Source organism: Erpetoichthys calabaricus, chromosome 10 (genome assembly GCF_900747795.2).
Source record: "Erpetoichthys calabaricus chromosome 10, fErpCal1.3, whole genome shotgun sequence".
NCBI classification, from domain to species: Eukaryota; Metazoa; Chordata; class Cladistia; order Polypteriformes; family Polypteridae; genus Erpetoichthys; species Erpetoichthys calabaricus.
In genome coordinates this window covers 119,439,092-119,460,059 of record NC_041403.2, presented here as the reverse complement: position 1 = coordinate 119,460,059, position 20,968 = coordinate 119,439,092, and the positions used below count along the sequence as shown (strand labels likewise).

Genomic DNA, 20,968 nt, shown 5'->3' with positions numbered 1-20,968 from the left:
TGTAGGCATATTTAAATATATATCGCGGATTTTTCGCTGCTTCGCGGGTTTCTGCGGACAATGGGTCTTTTAATTTCTGGTACATGCTTCCTCAGTTGGTTTGCCCAGTTGATTTCATACAAGGGACGCTATTGGCAGATGGCTGAGAAGCTACCCAGCTTACTTTTCTCTGTCTCTTGCGCTGACTTTCTCTGATCCTGACGTAGGAGGATTGAGCAGGGGGGCTGTTCGCACACCTAGACGATACGGATGCTCGTCTAAAAATGCTGAAAGATTATCTTCACGTTGCTATCTTTTGTGCAGCTGCTTCCTGAAAGGACATGCTGCACAGTGCTTCGCATACTTAAAAGCACGAAGGGCACGTATTGATTTTTTTATCTGTCTCTCTCTATCTCTCACTCTCTATCTCTCTCTCTCTCTGCTCATGACGGAGGGGGTGTGAGCTGCCGCCTTCAACAGCTTTGTGCCGCGGTGCTTCGCATACTTAAAAGCAAACAGCCCTATTGATTTGTTTGCTCCTTTGAAGAGGAAGATATGTTTGCATTCTTTTAATAATAATAGTAATAATAATAATTCATTACCATTTATATAGCGCTTTTCTCAGTACTCAAAGCGCTATCCACACAGGGAGGAACCGGGAAGCGAACCCACAATCTTCCACAGTCTCCTTACTGCAAAGCAGCAGCACTACCACTGCGCCACCGAACTGTCATCTCTGTCTTGTCATGGAGCACAGTTTAAACTTTTGAAAAAGAGACAAATGTTTGTTTGCAGTGTTTGAATAACGTTCCTGTCTCTCTACAACCTCCTGTGTTTCTGCGCAAATCTGTGACCCAAGCATGACAATATAAAAATAACCATATAAACATATGGTTTCTACTTCGCGGATTTTCTTATTTCGCGGGTGCCTCTGGAACGCAACCCCCGCGATGGAGGAGGGATTACTGTACATTAAGAGACAGAAGGATGTTAGGAAGCTTACATCCACAGAAGATCTGTGGTTAGTTCTCTAAGATGTTTGGAACAACGTACCAGCCGAGTTCCTTCAAAAACTGTGTGCAAGTGTACCTAGAAGAATTGATGTTGTTTTGAAGGCAAAGGGTGGTCACACCAAATATTGATTTGATTTAGATTTCTCTTTTGTTCATTCACTGCATTTTGTTGATTGATAAAAATAAATGATTAACACTTACATTTTTGAAAGCATTCTTTGTTTACAGCATTTTTTCACACCTGCCTAAAACTTTTGCACAGTACTGTATATCATTTACATACACAGACACACAAATTAGTTTAAACGCACCTTTAGCTGTAATCCAAGGATGACATACTTGAGTAAGGACAGTGAGTGAGTCTTCAGCCTCAATTTATTTGCTGAGACAAATATGGCATCTGTTACAGAAGCAGGCAGACCATTCCACAGTGTTATTTTATTAATAATGAAATCTTTATTAGATAGGAATTTTGAGATTATAATGTGCTGTAGAATGTGTGTATTGATAAGATCAGATAAGTAAGTAGAGTTTAAGCCTGCATAGGAAATAAGCTTAGGGATGATTTTAAAGTCTTAACTAGAAGCCATTTCCTAGGGGCAGCATGCAGAGTCAAAACAGTAACTGTCCCAATAGCCAGTGTTATTATAGCTCCATTTTGTTTTATTATTTCTGTTCTATTTTTGTTTTCCAGTTCATTTTCAGTTCAGTTTCATGAAGTTTTGACCATTTCTATTTATTTCCTATTATTAGTGACTTACCTTAGTTTTTATTTTATGTGACTCATTTAAGTTAGCTTTTTTTTTTTTAACGATTAGATTAAATGGCAACTTTCTTTGAAAAGTAAAAAGTGCATGCTGTGCCTCCATAGGATAAGGATTGTGAAAAACAATGCAGATATGCCCATAAGTGACACATAGCACTATAAATTGCTATAAAAAATTACTCTTATCTTCTAAACATTTTGTATAATGTTATATGACTCATTTTGTAGCAGTATTCATCTATTTAAGGTGTGGACTGTTTGTTTAAAAGAAAAACTTTACTTTTAGTACTTGGTAGACATTTTATTTGTATTTGCATAACAAAATGCATTTGGATTCCAAACGATGATGCACTGCACATGTTAGCATTGCATCATATTTAAATGCCTAACACTGTGTTGTTTAAGATTTTAATTGTAGAATGTTTATTAAAATATTATAACTAGAAAACTGGTCATTCTTAGGTTGTTTATTGCTTTTTTCTCTGCCTTTCCAACTAGGAAGCTGAAATGCTGCGATCAATCTCCTTCCATCCTTCAGGTGACTTTTTACTGGTGGGCACTCAGCACCCAACACTGCGGTTATATGATGTGAATACTTTCCAGTGCTATGTTTCCTCAAATCCCCGTGATCAGCACACAGACACAATCAGTGGCGTCAGTTACAACCCCACTGCCAACAGTTATGTTACATGTAGCAAAGATGGCAGCATCAAGCTCTGGGATGGAGTCTCCAATCGATGTGTTGCCACATTTGAGAAGGCACATGATGGAGCAGAGGTCTGCTCTGCAATTTTTTCCAAGAACTCCAAATACATATTGTCTAGTGGTAAGGATTCAGTGGCCAAACTTTGGGAGATATCCACCGGGCGCACTCTAGTGAAATACACAGGTAAGGAATTTTATGTTTTTCTGTGTTTTTCAAGGGCTGAAAGTAGGGGAATAATGAAGAGTACATCACATGTTGCTTGACTTTTCTCTTTCTGTTAAAATACAGTAATCCCTCGCTACTTCGCGGTTCACTTTTCGCGGATTCACGACTTCGCGGGTTTTTAAATACAAGTGATTGCCCGCCTATCGCGGAAGTTATGTTCCAGACCCATCAGCAACAGGAGAAAATCCGCGATATAGAAAGACCATATAAATAAACATTTTTATAGTTTATGCCTTAAAATACCCATCCCACATGCTTTAAACACATGTAAACTTATAAAACACACTTTGTTAACACATATGATATGTGGATGTCGGGCTAAGGATATGAGTAACATCTCACTATTATAAAACATTTTAACTTCACGCAAGACAAGACAGTGAGACAGGAAAATTGGTGATGTACAGGCTTTTAAATTATTGACACGCAGAGCGACAAGCAGCACAAAGCCAGCACAAAGTCCACTTCTTAGCGTTCATTCAGGTCCCCACCCCCTTGACAATGCGAAGTGGCAGGAGCGTACTGCGCTTCCGGGGAGGGGGGGTTTGAGCGAAGGTGCATTCAGCTCTCACACACACACACACACACTCCTCCTCCTCCTCCTCCTTCCGAACGCACAGAGCAACAAGCAGGCATTTTGGCAGAAGCAGCACAAAGTCCATTTCTGCTCAGCTTGAGTTCAGCTGCCCCCCTTCACAAAGCGAGTGCAGACACATTGACGTCTGATCGCTGCGTGCAGTGTGCAGTGTTGGTCTGAGGTGTTTAAGAATGTAGAAAGTGTTTAAGAGCATAGGAAGTGTTTATAAGAGCGTGGGAAAGGTTAACAAGAGAGTGAGAAAGGTTTATAAGAGCGTGGGAAGGGTTTATAAAGCCTTAAAATATGTATAAATAATAAAATAAATATAGGTCTCTACTTCGCGGATTTTCACCTATCGCGGGGAGCTCTGGAACGTTACCCCCGCGATAGGTGAGGGATTACTGTAGTTTAATGAGAGTGTACAGTGTTGCTTGAAGTATTATGGTACTTTTAAATATTTTTTTCTGTAAAATTTGTTTAATGAAACGCAGTTGTTTTTTTCTAAAATATAGTTTTTAACATAAAATTACACCACTGATATTGATGCATGTAGCAAAACATTAAATAGGTGCATACTAGTGATACTCCAGTTAATTGGCTGACAATCTAAAACTGTTGATTTTTCACTACAAAAGACTTGATCATTGATCATTAAATTTATTTCATATCTTTTTCTCTGAGCTTTATGGCATGCTAGCTGCAGTGCTCCTGTAAGCGAGTACACATCTTTTGCTAGGGCAGTAAAGCAGACTTTACCAAAGAGAGAGGAGATAGGAGTATGACTCTTTATATTAAAGAAAATTGAATAATAAACTGAGAAAAAGAAATCAGAGGAGTTGTCCTGTGCAGTTAGATGAACAACAAGAAAAGCTACTTTAATGAATTTAGACCTTTTTATTTTGTCCTGTAATTAAAACAGACACTGCTTGTCTGAGTTTGTTTGGTCAGCAAGCCTGTGTCGAGTACAGCAGCTTACATTTTCAATTAGAAAAAGAAGAAGAGATTAAGGAGAATTTGAAATTGGCGTATGAGCTTAACAGCAAAATTTGTTTAATTTGTAAACTTAATAAGCTTATTAGCCTTGTGTCTTCTTGATAAACGTCTTATGAACATTTGATAGATGTGTTGCTTTTTGAAAGGTTTGTATTGTGTTTATTATTTTTTGAGGTGTCATACAGTGTACATTTTTGTAAGAAACAAGTACTGTATAATTAAAATGGTAATCAATATTTAAAATTACACCTTAAAATTAGGAATGTCTAGCTGGTACACTGGAAAAATTGTGTATAAATATAGTGAATATATATTTTAACATCAGAAAAGCTCTAGAGTAATTAAGGAATAAAAATGATTATAATCCATAATTGCATATATACTTACATTTAAACAGTTTAACTGAAAATATCAGTTTTAATCAATGTGTGAGAATAAATGTTATTTTTTGGTTAGGCAAATTGTGAAAAATACTTTTTTTAATTTATGTTTGTTTCACATATGTATATTACAGAAGAAATTAAATATAATGACAGCTGAGAAGCATTTTTTTTATTTAATACAATATGTATTATGGTTAAATACTCACATATTTTATTAGTTAAAATATGTATTTTAAGGGAATTTTATTTATTTTAGTATTATGATCTCTAAATAATTTGCCTGCTGAATTACATTTTTATTTTATTTTTTTATTTTATTGTCATCATTCCATATAAATAGATCAATTTTTACAAAAAATAGGATTGAAAACAAATCAACGCTCACTCCTGAGAAAGAGAGCATGGACAGTGGAATAAAACTTAAAAAGCTAGTAAAAATTAAATAAATTGATAAGTTTAATAGGCGGATATAGATAAATGGAGAAGAAAAAGAAATGGGAAGAGAATCCACTTCCTCAGTGCTTTAAGAGCTTATTCTAAAATGTTATTGATTAGATCCTGCCATGTTTTGAAAAAGTTCTGCACAGATCCTCTAAGTGAGAATTTGATTTTTTCCAATTTCAAATAGTATAAAACATCAGTTACCGACGGACTTAAAAGAGGAGAGTTAGGATTCTTCCATCTTAGCAAAATAAGTCTGTGTGCCAATAGTGTAGTAAAGGCAATCACAGTTTGTTTGTCCTTCTCCACTTTAAGCCCCTCTAGAAGTACACCAAACACAGCTGTTAATGGGTTAGGAGGGATTGTGACACCAAGGCTGTCTGATAGGCATTTAAAATTTTTTGTCCAGAATGATGTTCATTTGGTGCAGGCCCAAAACATGTGACCCAGTGAGGCTGGAACTTGATTGCAGTGTTCGCAGGTTGGATCTTGCCCTGGAAACATTTTGGACAGTTTTAAGCAAGACAGATGTGCTCGATATATAATTTTGAGTTGAATAATTGTATGCATTGCGCATATGGAGCTCGAGTGAATTCTCTGCATTGCTCCCTTCCACTCCTTTTCTGATATGTTGAGTGAGATATCCTTTTCCCATTGTCCTCTTGGATCTTTGAAAGGGAGGGACTGTAAAATAATTTAATATAATGCAGAAATGCTGTCTGAGTCCTTGAAACTGAGCAATATTTTTTCCAGCATAGACGAAGGTGGGAGATGAGGAAAATTGGTCAGGTTCTGTTTAACAAAGTTTCTAATTTGAAGATAGTGAAAGAAATGTGTTGCTGGAAAGTTAAATTTGGAATGTAATTATGTTAATAAAAATGGAAAGGTAACACTTGTGGTCTATAGTTTAATTATAAAATTCCAAAGTTAACACATTAATGTGAACATGTCGGGTTATGCAGGAGCTTAATATAAAAGGTATTTAAAGAGGTAAAAGGAAAAAAAAAATCAGAATCAGCCGATCCTGTAACATGATATTGGTGATCTATATTGGCTCTTAAGAAACCTGATCCGTGCATCCGTAGAAAATCCAAATTAGTTTATGGAATAATGGGCCAGCTCTTTTGAACTTGAAAAGATACTTGAATGATCATGAGAGTTCAGTACTCCTTATCTTATGTATGCTTTGATGATTTGGAACAAGTTTATGGTCTTTTACATTGTGATAGTTTATGTGTGTGTGTGTCTGTGTGTGTGTGTGTGTATATATATATATATATATATATATATATATATATATACAGTGGTGTGAAAAACTATTTGCCCCCTTCCTGATTTCTTATTCTTTTGCATGTTTGTCACACGGGCGGCACGGTGGCGCAGTGGGTAGCGCTGCTGCCTCGCGATTGGGAGATCTGGGGACCCGGGTTCACTTCCCGGGTCCTCCCTGCGTGGAGTTTGCATGTTCTCCCCGTGTCTGCGTGGGTTTCCTCCGGGCGCTCCGGTTTCCTCCCACAGTCCAAAGACATGCAGGTTAGGTGGATTGGCGATTCTAAATTGGCCCTAGTGTGTGCTTGGTGTGTGGGTGTGTTTATGTGTGTCCTGCGGTGGGTTGGCACCCTGCCTGGGATTGGTTCCCTGCCTTGTGCCCTGTGTTGGCTGGGATTGGCTCCAGCAGACCCCCGTGACCCTGTGTTCGGATTCAGCGGGTTGGAAAATGGATGGATGGATGGATGTTTGTCACACAAAATGTTTCTGATCATCAAACACATTTAACCATTAGTTAAATATAACACAAGTAAACACAAAATGCAGTTTTTAAATGATGGTGTTTATTATTTAGGGAGAAAAAAAATCCAAACCTACATGGCCCTGTGTGAAAAAGTAATTGCCCCCTTGTTAAAAAATAACCTAACTGTGGTGTATCACCCCTGAGTTCAATTTCCATAGCCACCCCCAGGCCTGATTACTGCCACACCTGTTTCAATCAAGAAATCACATAAATAGGAGCTGCCTGACACAGAGAAGTAGACCAAAAGCACCTCAAAAGCTAGACATCATGCCAAGATCCAAAGAAATTCAGGAACAAATGAGAACAGAAGTAATTGAGATCTATCAGTCTGGTAAAGGTTATAAAGCCATTTCTAAAGCTTTGGGACTCCAGTGAACCACAGTGAGAGCCATTATCCACAAATGGCAAAAACATGGAACAGTGGTGAACCTTCCCAGGAGCGGCCGGCAGACCAAAAGAAACCCAAGAGCGCAGAGACGACTCATCCGAGAGGTCACAAAAGACCCCAGGACAACGTCTAAAGAACTGCAGGCCTCACTTGCCTCAATTAAGGTCAGTGTTCACGACTCCACCATAAGAAAGAGACTGGGCAAAAACGGCCTGCATGGCAGATTTCCAAGACGCAAACCACTGTTAAGCAAAAAGAACATTAGGGCTCGTCTCAATTTTGCTAAGAAACATCTCAATGATTGCCAAGACTTTTGGGGAAAATACCTTGTGGACTGATGAGTCAAAAGAAAGTTGAACTTTTTGGAAGGCAAATGTCCCGTTACATTTGGCGTAAAAGGAACACAGCATTTCAGAAAAAGAACATCATACCAACAGTAAAATATGGTGGTGGTAGTGTGATGGTCTGGGTTGTTTTGCTGCTTCAGGACCTGGAAGGCTTGCTGTGATAGATGGAACCATGAATTCTACTGTCTACCAAAAAATCCTGAAGGAGAATGTCCGGCCATCTGTTCGTCAACTCAAGCTGAAGCGATCTTGGGTGCTGCAACAGGACAATGACCCAAAACACACCAGCAAATCCACCTCTGAATGGCTGAAGAAAAACAAAATGAAGACTTTGGAGTGGCCTAGTCAAAGTCCTGACCTGAATCCAATTGAGATGCTATGGCATGACCTTAAAAAGGCGGTTCATGCTAGAAAACCCGCAAATAAAGCTGAATTACAACAATTTTGCAAAGATGAGTGGGCCAAAATTCCTCCAGAGCGCTGTAAAAGACTCATTGCAAGTTATCGCAAACGCTTGATTGCAGTTATTGCTGCTAAGGGTGGCCCAACCAGTTATTAGGTTCAGGGGGCAATTACTTTTTCACACAGGGCCATGTAGGTTTGGATTTTTTTTCTCCCTAAATAATAAAAACCACCATTTACAAACTGCATTTTGTGTTTACTTGTGTTATATTTGACTAATGGTTAAATGTGTTTGATGATCAGAAACATTTTGTGTGACAAACATGCAAAAGAATAAGAAATCAGGAAGGGGGCAAATAGTTTTTCACACCACTGTATATATATATATAATTTATTGTGAGAGGTTCAGCCCAGACACCAACTGGTCATAAAACACACTTGTTTATTAGGATTGGTCCAACAAGTCCAAATTACACACGCACACACAGTGTTCCCAACACGAGCCTTAACACTCCCCCCTTCTCTGATGTCTGTGGGCCGCCTTTCCTCTCCTCATGGGAGCTTCATCCTGCTCCCACACCCGACTCTAGCTCCCTGATTGCAAGGAGGCGGCCCCTTTTATCTCCACCCAGATGTGCTCCAGGTGTTTGATGACGTCCTTCCGGCAGCACTTCCTGGTGTGGCGGAAGTGCTGATCTTGCACCCGGAAGCACTCTGGGCGTTGCTGGAAGGATCTTCCTCCACCTTCCCAGGTGTGGCGGAAGTGCATGTTTCCCAGGCTCCATGACGCTCAGAGCGCCCCCGGCGGTGGCCACGGGCCCCAATGGGCTTGAGCCTCTTTGCTCCTTTCCCGTGGTCCCCTCAACATCCTGGGCGGTTGCCCCCTCGTGGCCTGGTGGATGTATAAGCCACCTCCTGGTCCTTCCAAGTGTCCTGGCTGTGTCTGACCCCCAGCTTCCTGTGACAATATATATAAAAAAGTTTTAGGCAGGTGTGAAAAAATGCTGTATACAAAGAATGCTTTCAGAAATATAAATAATGATTGTTTATTGTTATCAATTTACAAAATGCAAAGTGAGTGAACAAAAGAAAAATCTAAATCAAATCAATATTTGGTGTTACTACCTTTTGCCTTCAAACCGGCAACAGCCAAACTCTGCTACCAAGGTGAGGTTGTGGAAGACAGTTTCATGTCATGGCAAGATTGAGCACAGCAACAAGACACAAGGTAGTTATACTGCATCAGCAAAGTCTCTCCCAGACAAAGATTTCAAAGCAGACTGGGGTTTCAAGATGTGCTGTTCAAGCTCTTTTGAAGAAGCACAAAGAAACGGGCAACGTTGAGGATCGTAAACGCAGTGGTCGGCCAAAGAAACTTAGTGCAGCAGATGAAGACACATCAAGCTTATTACCCTTCGAAATCGGAACATGTCCAGCAGTGCCATCAGCTCAGAACTGGCAGAAACCAGTGGGACCCAGGTACACCCATCTACTGTCCGGAGAAGTCTGGCTAGAAGTGGTCTTCATGGAAGAGTTGCAGCCAAAAAGCCATACCTCCGATGTGGAAACAAGGCCAAGTGACTCAAGTATGCACGAAAACATAGGAACTGGGGTGCAGAAAAATGGCCGCAGGTGCTCTGGACTGATGAGTCAAAATTTGAAATATTTGGCTGTAGCAGAAGGCAGTTTGTTCGTCGAAGGGCTGGAGAGCGGTACAAAAATGAGTGTCTGCAGGCAACAGTGAAGCATGGTGGAGGTACCTTCAACGTTTGGGGCTGCATTTCTGCAAATGGAGTTGGATATTTGGTCAGGATTAATGGTGTTCTCAATGCTGAGAAATACAGGCAGATACGCCTCCCTGATGGTACTGCATGATGGATAAGTATGATTGGCCCCAATTTTTTTCTGCAGCAGGACAACGACCCCAAACATACAGCCAAAGTCATTAAGAACTATCTTCAGCGTAAAGAAGAACAAGAAGTCCTGGAAGTGATGGTATGGCCCCCACAGAGCCCTGATGTCAACATCATCAAGTGTGTCTAGGATTACATGAAGAGACAGAAGGATGTGAGAAAGCCTACATCCACAGAAGATCAGTCGTTAGTTCTCCAAGATGTTTGGAACAACCTACCAGCCGAGTTCCTTCAAAAACTGTGTGCAAGTGTAACTAGAAGAATTGATGCTGTTTTGAATGCAATGGGTGGTCACACCAAATATTGATTTGATTTAGATGGCAGCCTTTTCAGCAGCTCCGTGTACGACTTCATTTTTCTACCTTTTATTTTTCTCTTTATTATTTTTTAGTGATCACTCCTATCACTTTCTTTTACCTACATTTTTATTACTGTTTAATTTTTTTTTTGTATCGGTATGCTGCTGCTAGAGTATGTGAATTTCCCCTTGGGATTAATAAAGTATCTATCTATCTATCTATCTATCTATCTATTTAGATTTCTCTTTTGTTCATTCACTGCATTTTGTTGATTGATGAAAATAAATGATTAACACTTCCATTTTTGAAAGCATTCTTTGTTTACAGCATTTTTTCATACCTGCCTAAAACTTTTGCACAGTATTGTGTGTGTGTGTATATATCCTCTTAAGTAAAATCCCTTTGTGCGTCCAGGTGTCCGTGTGTGTGTGTCTTCTGGTGAAGTGCACATGCGCGGGGTGCGGTGTGATGCGCGATATTACTGTCAGAGAAAGTTATAGGCGTTTTACGGAAATACAAACCAGTATTACTGCGAGAGGAAATTAAAGGTACACAATACAGTGACGCATATTAGAGCCACATACAAGCCAGTATAACTGTCAGAAGAGATTAAAGGCATATTACCGACGCGCACGCCTGTATTACCGCCAGAAAAAATTAAAGGTATATTACGGGCGTACAAGACAGTATTACCGTCACAGAAAATTAAAGATAATACACGGTGGCAGCCCACGAAGAACGGTCAGCACAGCAACTAAACATCAACAAAAGAAAGGCTGAAAGACAAAGAAAAATATGACCAACAAAAAGAATGAGGTCAAAGTCCCTTGCCATTTAATATAGACTGTTCCTACTAATGTTTATGCACTACTGTTCTAGCGCCCATTATTGTAACGGGCTACATGACTAGTGTATATATACTGTATATATATATATATATATATATATATATATATATATATATACACACACATACATACAGTCATGACCGGAATTATTGGCACCCCTGGAATTTTCCCAGAAAATTGTTGCAATTACAAATGTTTTGGTATACACGTTTATTTCCTTTATGTGCATTGGAACAACACAAAAAACAGAGAAAAAAAGCCAAATCTGACATCATTTCACACAAAACTCAAAAACTGGTCTGGACAAAATTATTGGCACCCTCAACTTAATATTTGGTTGCACACCCTTTGGAAAAATAACTGAAATGAAGCGCTTCCTATAACCATCAACAAACTTGTTACACCTCTCAACTGGAATTTCCGACCACTCTTCTTTTGCAAACTGCTCAAGGTCTCTCAGATTTAAAGGGCGCCTTCTCCCAACAGCAATTTTGAGATCTCTCCATAAGTGTTCAGTCGGATTTGGATATGAACTCATTGCTGGCCACTTCAGAACTCTCTAGCACTTTGTCTTCAACCATTTCTGGGTGCTTTTAGAGGTATGTTTGGGGTCATTTCCTGCTGGAATACCCATGACCTCTGATGCTGACCCAGTTTTCTGATTTGACACTGGGCCCTACATTGCGCCCCAATATCTTTTGGTAGTCTTCAGATTTCATGATACCTTTCTTCACAGTCAAGGCATCCAGTGCCAGAGTTGTCCTGAAGCCACTCCTTTGATATCTTGGCTGTGTGCTTAGGGTCGTTGTCCTGCTGAAAGATGAACCGTCGCCCCAGTCTGAGGTCAAGAGCGCTCTGGAGCAGGTTTTCATCCAGGATGTCTCTGTACATTGCTGCAGTCATCTTTCCCTTTATCCTGACTAGTCTCCCAGTTCCTGCCACTGAAAAACATCCCCACAGCATGATGCTGCTATCACCATGCTTCACTGTAGGGATGGTATTGGCCCAGTGATGAGCGGTGCCTGGTTTCCTCCAAACATGATGCCTGGCATTCACACCAAAAAGTTCAATCTTTGTCTCATCAGACCAGAGAATTTTCCTTCTCATGGTCTGAGTCCTTCAGGTGCCTTTTGGCAAACTCCAGGCGGGCTGCCATGTGCCTTTTACTAAGGAGTGGCTTCCGTCTGGCCACTCTACCATACAGGCCTGATTGGTGGATTGCTGCAGAGATGGTTGTCCTTCTGGAAGGTTCTCCTCTCACCACAGAGGACCTCTGGAGCTCTGACAGAGTGACCATCGGGTTCTTGGTCACTTCCCTGACTATGGCCCTTTTCCCCCCGATCGCTCAGTTTAGATGGCCGGCCAGCTCTAGGAAGAGTCCTGGTGGTTTCAAACTTCTTCCACTTACGGATGATGGAGGCCACTGTGTCAAAGCAGCAGAAATTTTTCTGTAACCTTCTCCAGATTTGTGCCTCAAGACAATCCTGTCTCAGGGGTCTACAGACAATTCCTTTGACTTTATGCTTGGTTTGTGCTCTGACATGAACTGTCAACTGTGGGACCTTATATAGACAGGTGTGTGCCTTTCCAAATCATGTCCAATCAACTGAATTTACCATAGGTGGACTCCAGTTAAGCTGCAGAGACATCTCAAGGATGATCAGGGGAAACAGGATGCACCTGAGCTCAATTTTGAGCTTCATGGCAAAGGCTGTGAATACTTATGTACATGTGCTTTCTCAATTTTTTTATTTTTAATAAATTTGCAAAAACCTCAAACTTTTTCACGTTGTCATTATGGAGTGTTGTGTGTAGAATTCTGAGGAAAAAAATGAATTTAATCCATTTTGGAATAAGGCTGTAACATAACAAAATGTGGAAAAAGTGATGCGCTGTGAATACTTTCCGGATGCAGTGTATGTGTGTGTGTATATATATATATATATATATATATGTATATATATATATATATATATATATATATATATATATTGGTCTGGACTTAATAACGTATACTAAAATAGCAAGCACATTGCAATTAGAGCTGAAATATGTGATCCGGACTTTCAAATGTGGTCTGAATTGGTCCACGTTGCCGACTAGGTGTGAGATTGCACCATCCTGTTAATGCTTATTTTTAAACTTGACAACAGAAATTCTCCACTCCATTGGAAACACTAAAGAAGAGACATTCTGAATATAGCAATTTGTATGTTAGAAATAGTTATCAGAACTGCAGTTCAGACATTTTTACAGCAGCTATATTGAAGGGACTTTGCATCTCTGTTGCAGTATATTTCTTGTGATTTGAAGCGAATTTTCAATATGGCAACAGAGGGAAGCTAGAAGTTTGTTTTCATCTGCAAATTTTTAAGTTTAGTGGTATGGAAGGAATGGAGTATGAATCAAGTAAAGAAATTTGGTTAACCTCTTTAAGGTACTGCATTCAGTCTGGGAAAAAAAACAGTGCTGGAAGGAGACATGGTCATGGCAGACCCAATGATATATAAGCTTGTGAAAATAAATAGTTGGTTTTCTTTGCTTGATACTGACATGCATCTGAGATTGTTCCAGCAAGATTGGAAGGTGCTTTTCAATATAAGGTGCCATTTAGGAAAAGTAATCATATGATCTGACTGTGGATCTGCCATTAAATCACTTGTGTCTTATATGTGATTCGGTACGTGCACCAGATCTGTATATAAAATATGATTTGAGTTGTCCCAAATGGCTGGCAAATGTTTTGATTCACATGGAGTCGCAATGGTTTGCTCTGCCACTATATCAGAGACACGTTTGTGCAGTGTGGCATTTGTTACAAGCCATGGCATAACATAACCATTGATGAAACAGAACTGGACAGATGAAAGGAAGAACATATGCAGTCTAAAGCTACGCCAAGATTTAGAACAAATCAGCAAAGAGTAAATTTATTCTTACATGTCAAAAAAACAAATAATGCCAGAAATCTGAGATAAAATGTATTACTTCCAGTTTACCTTTGTTGTCAAAAGCATGCTTCGGAAGCACAGAAAACATGTCTTAAATCTGAATGTTTGCCACTTTGCAGTGGACGTATTCATTTTAAGGATTTTATTTTCAAGTTTGGACTCCTGCTTCTCAGCTCAATTTTAAAATGCATGAACAAACTAGGTATTTTTAAATTTATTTAAAAAAGATTCTCTTCAGGGCATAATTTAACTTGGTAAATTAATTCATGACTGTGAAGAAATAACTTTGACTTGAAAAATACTCTTTTTTCATAAGTTACTAAACATTGGTCATAAGCTGCCATTTTAAACTTAGCATTTATTAAATATTATATTTTTCTACATTGGAATTTTCTTGAAAAATGCATATTCACAGTTTTGATACAATTTACATACTGCTTTTTCACATTCCTGCTTTAGGTGCTGGACTGAGTGGACGACAAATGCATCGCACACAAGCAGTTTTCAACCATACAGAGGACTATGTTCTACTGCCTGATGAGAGAACCATCAGCCTTTGTTGCTGGGACTCCCGTTCAGCAGAAAGGAAGAATCTTCTGTCTCTGGGACATAATAACATAGTACGCTGCATTGTTCACTCACCAACCAACCCTGGCTTCATGACCTGCAGTGATGATTTTCGTGCACGTTTTTGGTACCGCAGGACTACCACTGACTAAAGTAGGAAAAATAGATTGGTTGGTGGTGTTCAGAGTGTTCCCCACAACTGGTAAAGAGGAAAGGGGCTAGTATTCCCAAGGTTTATTTTTTTCCCCCAAAGACCTAATCTGAAAAGTAAAATTATTTTAAGGATTTCTTTGGTATTGACACACAGTTTCAAAATTGTGTTTAAGGCTGGAAGCAGTTTTCATAAAACTTACATCTGTGAAACATGGTAGTTGATACTATACTGTCGTCAAGTGCAGAAATTTGGGCAGGGTCTGTCAGTTAGTCATAAAGTACATAGGTTTTAGTGTAACCATTGTGTGTACAAATTCCAGTGTTGCCATTAGAATTCAGACTGTATTAGACATACTTTTATCTTTTAGTACAGAAATAACAATGCTTTCAATAACGGTGACTGTAATTTTTATTTTTGTGACAGTTTATGGTGTACCAGTTGTTGTCAAGTCTTTTTTTTTTTTTTTTTTTAAACATTTTTTGTAAAAAACTTTGACATTAAATACATTGATCACACAGATCAATTGTTTCTGTATCTACCTGAAAGAAGTTTTACCTTTTGGTCTAAAAAGAGCTCTTTCATACAAGTTTATTTGCTCTCTGTTTGTTTTCTTAAAAATATCATTCAGTTTATTTTTACATAGTTTGCTTTACGATACCATCTTGTGACTGAAATCACTGAGCACCAGAAGTCTGTCCTGAGTAGTCCACAGATACTGTAGGTAGGAGAGGGATTATGTATCAACTGACCAAAATGAAATAGGCACCAGTTGCCTCGTTGTTTCCGGAAGGCGAAACAGGGCCACATGTACAGTAACACAGGGCGCAGTCACAATCTTGTGTTACGCAATTTCTGTTTCGTCAGGTGTGGCCAAAAAGATGTCTGAGTTCCTCTCGATCAGTGATAGCAATTCTGCCGTCTGTGTATCACTTAACTTAACCCCTGCTAGGGGTCGTGCCACTCCTTTAAAAGATTAATATGCAAAATGTATATAGGTTTCCGTCGACTGGGAATTTTGACTTTAAAATTTCCTCCGGGACATACTCTCTTCAATTACTGCCAGACCTAACCAATCAGCCCAAAATTTATGTGGATCCGACAGGATCAACACCAGTACATGATCCCCCCCTTCTTAAGCTCATGGAGTTTACTCGTCTTGTCATAATCACGTTTTTGCACCTCTTCTTTGGGCTGCAGATGTTCCACTGCAATAGAGGAAAACCTGTTCCTACAGCAAAATGAGTCGGTCAACAAATCTCCCCCCACGAGGTGCCTCGCGAGTCCCCATCCACTCTTCTAGAAAAATGTCTAACACCCTTTGCAGTCGGTGACCAAATAGTAGTTCAAAAGGACTCAACCCGGTAGAAGCTTGGGGGGTCTAGCAGACAACAAACAGGAGGAAGGACACTACTATATCCCAGGAAGTCGGGTCATCATGGGCCACCCACCAAACCATCTGTTTTAGGGTTTTATTAAATCGTTTAGTCAGACCATTTGTTTGCGGATGATAAACCTTGGAGTGTAACTGCTTAATTGCAAAACTTTTGCATAGTTGCTTCATGATATGAAAGATAAAGGGTGTGCCCTAATCAGTCAAAATCTCGCGAGGGATACCAATACACGTGAACGTTTCTGAGAGTGCTTTTGCAATAGTCTGGGTGTCCACCCGCCACAGCATGGCCACTTCTGGGTATCTTCTAGTGTAATCGACTAACACAAGCATATATTGAAACCCATTTTTATTCTTGAGAAGCAGACCAAAAATATCTAATCCTACCCTCTCAAAGGGGACATCTAAAATAGGCATCAGTACAAGGGGTGCCCTAGCGGGTTTGTGAGTGGAAACTATTTGACAGTTGGGACAGGCCTTACAGAATTGCTCCATATCCCGGCCCATATTCACCCAATAAAAGCGTTTTGAAATGCATGCCCTTGTCTTTTTCACACCAAGATTGCCCCCACAAAACATGACTGTGAGCAATTTTTAAAACTGTCTCTCTGTGCTCACTTAGCACCACCAACTGCTCGATCCTCCCATCACCCAAGCAATCAGAAATCACCCGATACAGGAAACCATCCTTAATTAAAAAATGTGGTGTTTTAAATGTTCGGGTCATCTCTCTCCAGATAGTAAAAGTAATTTGTGATGTGGGCTTGTCTGAATGCAAAATCCAAGCTGCTATTGGCTCGTAGCAGGTGAGCAAACTCTTGTCTGAATGTCAGTGTCTGCTTCCTCTGTGCTTGATGTAGCATTGTGCTCACCGCCCGCTACTATTTCGTAGAGGTTCGTAGCGGGTGTCCAGTAAGGGGAGGTTGTTAGTGCAAGTGATGGCGTGATAAGGTTCTCCAGCTGCCCCGGGTCCTCACTTGAGGATTCGTCCCCAACCTCACTGGAAAACTTTGCTTCAATTTTAAACCCAGGTCCTTGACTGACATTGTCAACAGCAAGCCCCTCTCTATCCACTGCAGAGGGAGTCGCTCTGCAGGTGGCCAAGACCCATGGGAAAAGGGCATCGAGTCACGGAGGACTATGCAGAGGTCGCTACCAGAGTTCAACAGCGTTGGGAATTCACACCCAGCCAACATAACAGAGACCTTAAAATTGTCCTCTCTTAACATCTTGGGGGAGAATTGCAAGCTGCATACCTGGGCCATACCGACGGCCATGGTTTGCGCAGGTGCGAGGTGGCACTACTGAGCCAGTTGTCCCAGTTGATCACAGCAAAAGCAGCTGCGTTCAGTGTGCACTATGGTGTTCCTACGGTGGCATCTTCCACTTGTGGTGGTGGCGACCCAAGGAGCCAGTGCTGGTTGGATCAAAGTCTGGGTCAAGCCCAGGTGGCTTTGGCGCCATCCAGTCTGCGGGTCAGGTCTAATGGTAGTGGATGTTGTTCCAGAGCATTTCATCACAAAGGCCCTCGTCTATCCCCAACAGGACTATATCAGTAGTGAGCTTCTCCACAATGTGCTCCAAAGTGTCCCCACTGATGCAGCTTTGAATCAGGGCCTTTAAGTCCTTGATCTGTTCTCATATAGGGCGATCTGGGTCAATGTACCACAGACGAAACTGGTGTCCCTTGACCACTGGGCTGATAGCCATGCGGAGCAGGACCTGTTGCTTCAGGAAGTTGTAATCATTGAGCCTTTCAGGATGGAGGTTTTGCATGACCTGTAAGACCCCCCTGGTTAAAAACGGGACCACAATAGTTGTCCATACTCCTCTGTCCCAGCACATCAGTGTTGCTGTGCATTTGAAGCAGAATAGGAAGCACTCTGGGTTGTCTGAGGGAGCCATCTTCACCAGCACATTCCTGGGTAGCACAGGATCCCCATCTTGCTCCGCCAGTATCGGAATGTTACGTGCCTCTTGTGGTTCCATTAGTGCAAGACCCCACTCCTGGTACCATGTGGCACGTGAGTCGGTGTCTTGCTCCCCAAAGACAAGGCTGAGTCTCAGTACTTTAGCAAAACCAGCTTTATTCAACTCGACATGGGATCAGCAATGTTATTTTTTGTAGCAGGATCTATGAACAGCAAACCAGTAAGGTTGGGGCCCAGTCAGTGGCCAAGTTATGATATTCTCTGCATCACCCATCGGGCGACCAGCTCTTTGCTTTTTTGTTGTTGTTTCTGTGGTGCTGTGAATCTGTGGTTGCTTTGGTGACTGACAAGCAACCCTCAACAGACACAGCAGTTGTGCTTCTGCGTGTTGTCACACTGGGGAGGGTCTGAAACGAGTTCAGAAGTCTAGCAGTATGCAAAATGCAGGTAATCAATGAACATCTGAAATATTTAGTGAAATGTGTCCCAGCACCAACCTCTCAACGCACTTCATTACCATCAGAGTGAGCACTGCTGGTCTATAGTCCATCCGACAGTCCTTCTTTGTTTTCTTAGACACACAATTGTTGTCCTTTAGAAGTAGGCAGGGACCACAGATTCCAGATTCTGTCATCTAATTGTCTGAAGTCATCTCTCCCAAAATATCATCAGCATGTACCATTTACTGCACGAGGAAATAATACACTAGATCAGTTCTGTACAACTACCGCTAAGGCATACAGGGCAAGTCTGACCAGGTTTCTGTTCTGCTGTGGCCAGTTTATCAGCAGAGATGAAAGGCGCATAGCCAGTCACTGTTTTTAAAAAACAAAAAAAAAATGCTCAGCAGTGGTCGGCTGCGCTAAAGGAGCAGTTGAGGGACTGCTTTCAAACTACAACATGAGACTTGCTTGAGGAAGCAGCTATAAACATTAGTAAGTGCTGGGACAGACTATATCATGTTGTGCACAAATAACTGGCAACTAAACTAATAATGGGGTTTCCCCACCTGAAAGCCATAGTTCAGCGGAGATCAGCATGACAGACTGAGTGTGGAGAATGGCCTTTATCTCTGTTGACACATTATCAAGGTATGTGCTGGAAAAGACTATTAGACAAACTAAGAATCCATAATGTCAAAATTTGAGCAGCAGTACACCTGTGCTGATCCAAGGCACATATGCCAAGGTTTGCAGCCTTTAACAAATTATTAAAGCTCCATGATAGAAACTCTGATTGCCGATGCCCCACTCACTGACAACCTCAATATTTTCTGTGCTCACTTTGAAAGCCAAAACATGGAATAATCTTCCAGGTCTCCACGTCAGCCAGGTGAATTCCCTCTCTAAGTAACTGAGCAAGAAGGTTGTGAAACATTCCAGAGGATTAACCCTCACAAAGCTGCAGGGGCAGATGTAGTACAGCCATGGGTGCTAAATATCTGTGCTTCTGAGCTGTCTGGAATTTTCATTTAAATCTTCAACTCATCTGTAAAACAGGCAACCATCCTACAATTTCTCCACAAGACCAGCATTGTTCCTGTGCCTAAAAAAAAAGGACATAGCAGCACTAGAAACAGTCCAGAGAAGAGCGACTGATTCCAGGACTGAATTATGAGGAAAGATTAAAAGGGCTGAGCCTTTTCAGTTTAAGAAAAAGAAGATTAAGAGGTGACATGACTGAAGTGTTTAAATTATGAAGGGGATTAGTCCAGTGGATCGAGACTGTTATTTTAAAATGAGTTCATCAAGAACATGTGGACACAGTTGGAAACTTGTTATGGGTAAACTTCGCACAAACATTAGGACGTTTTTCTTTACACAAAGAACCAAGCTACCAAGTAGTGTGGTAGACAGTAAGACTTTAGAGACTTTCAAAACACGACTTGATGTTTTTTTAGAAGAAATAAGTAGATAGGACTGTCAAGCTTAGTTGGGCTGAATGACCTGTTCTCATCTAGATTGTTCTAATGTTCTAAAAGTCCCGGAGGTTCATGGCCATGACGTGTCTAGAAAAGTTAGTGCTGCCATACATCAGGAGTGTTCTTCCTGCCTCCATGGACCCTTTGCAGTTTGCTTACCAGTCAAACAGGTCTATGGATGATGATGCTGTGTCAGAGACCCTCCACTCTGCTCTTCACCACCTGGATAGTCAGAACACATATGTTAGGCTTCTGTTTATTGGCCACAGCTCAGCTTTTAATGCCATTATCCCTTACAAACTGGTTGTAAAATTCAGAGAACCGTGCCTGCTCAATTCCATCTGTAACTGGATGTTTTATGTTATAACAGGTAGAATTCATGGAGTTGGGTAGGCAGCAAAACATCCTCCTCACTGATGGTGAACACTAGAGTTTCAAAAGGCTGCTGCCTGAACCCAAAGCCGTACTCACCTTTCATTTATTGTTATACAGACAAATCTGACACTAATCATATAATTAAATTTACTGACGATACCACAGTCATTGTGAACAGCGATGAGACTGCTAACTAGTGTCACCTCAACATCATCACCTTGAACATAAAAAAAAAGCTAAAGAAATTATTCTGGATTTCAAGAGGAGACTGGCAAACCTCTCATATGTTTGCATTGATGGGGCAGTGGTGGAGAGAGTGGTCCATTTCCAACCTCTCTGTCTTTCAGAGAAACTGAACTGGTCACAAAACACCTCTGGCATTATTAAAAAAGCACACCAGGACCTTTATTCCTCAAATACTTGAAGTGTTGGTAAGCAGAATAAAACACTGGTGAACTTCTACTGTGGCACTACTGAGTGTGTCCTAACAGGAGGAACCACAGTGTGGTACGGAAACACCAAGTCCCTTGAAAAAGGATCGCTAAAAAAGGTGGTGAAGCAGGCACAGAGTATCACTTGCTCTGCTGTTCCCACAATAGAGTCCATA

General features: G+C 40.8%; 1 protein-coding gene across 3 annotated transcripts in view; it reads left to right on the top strand.

The window, feature by feature from the left end:
• cstf1 (cleavage stimulation factor, 3' pre-RNA, subunit 1) overlaps positions 1 to 15,278 on the top strand; it is a 50,502-nt gene extending 35,224 nt beyond the window's left edge. For all 3 annotated transcript variants that reach the window (XM_028811823.2, XM_028811824.2, XM_028811822.2), the window contains exons 5-6: positions 2,257 to 2,647; positions 14,483 to 15,278. In XM_028811823.2, the coding sequence (XP_028667656.1) occupies positions 2,257 to 2,647; positions 14,483 to 14,742 (651 nt within the window). In that variant the 3' untranslated portion in view covers positions 14,743 to 15,278. The remainder of the gene's footprint in view (positions 1 to 2,256; positions 2,648 to 14,482) is intronic.
• Positions 15,279 to 20,968: the final 5,690 nt, after the last annotated feature.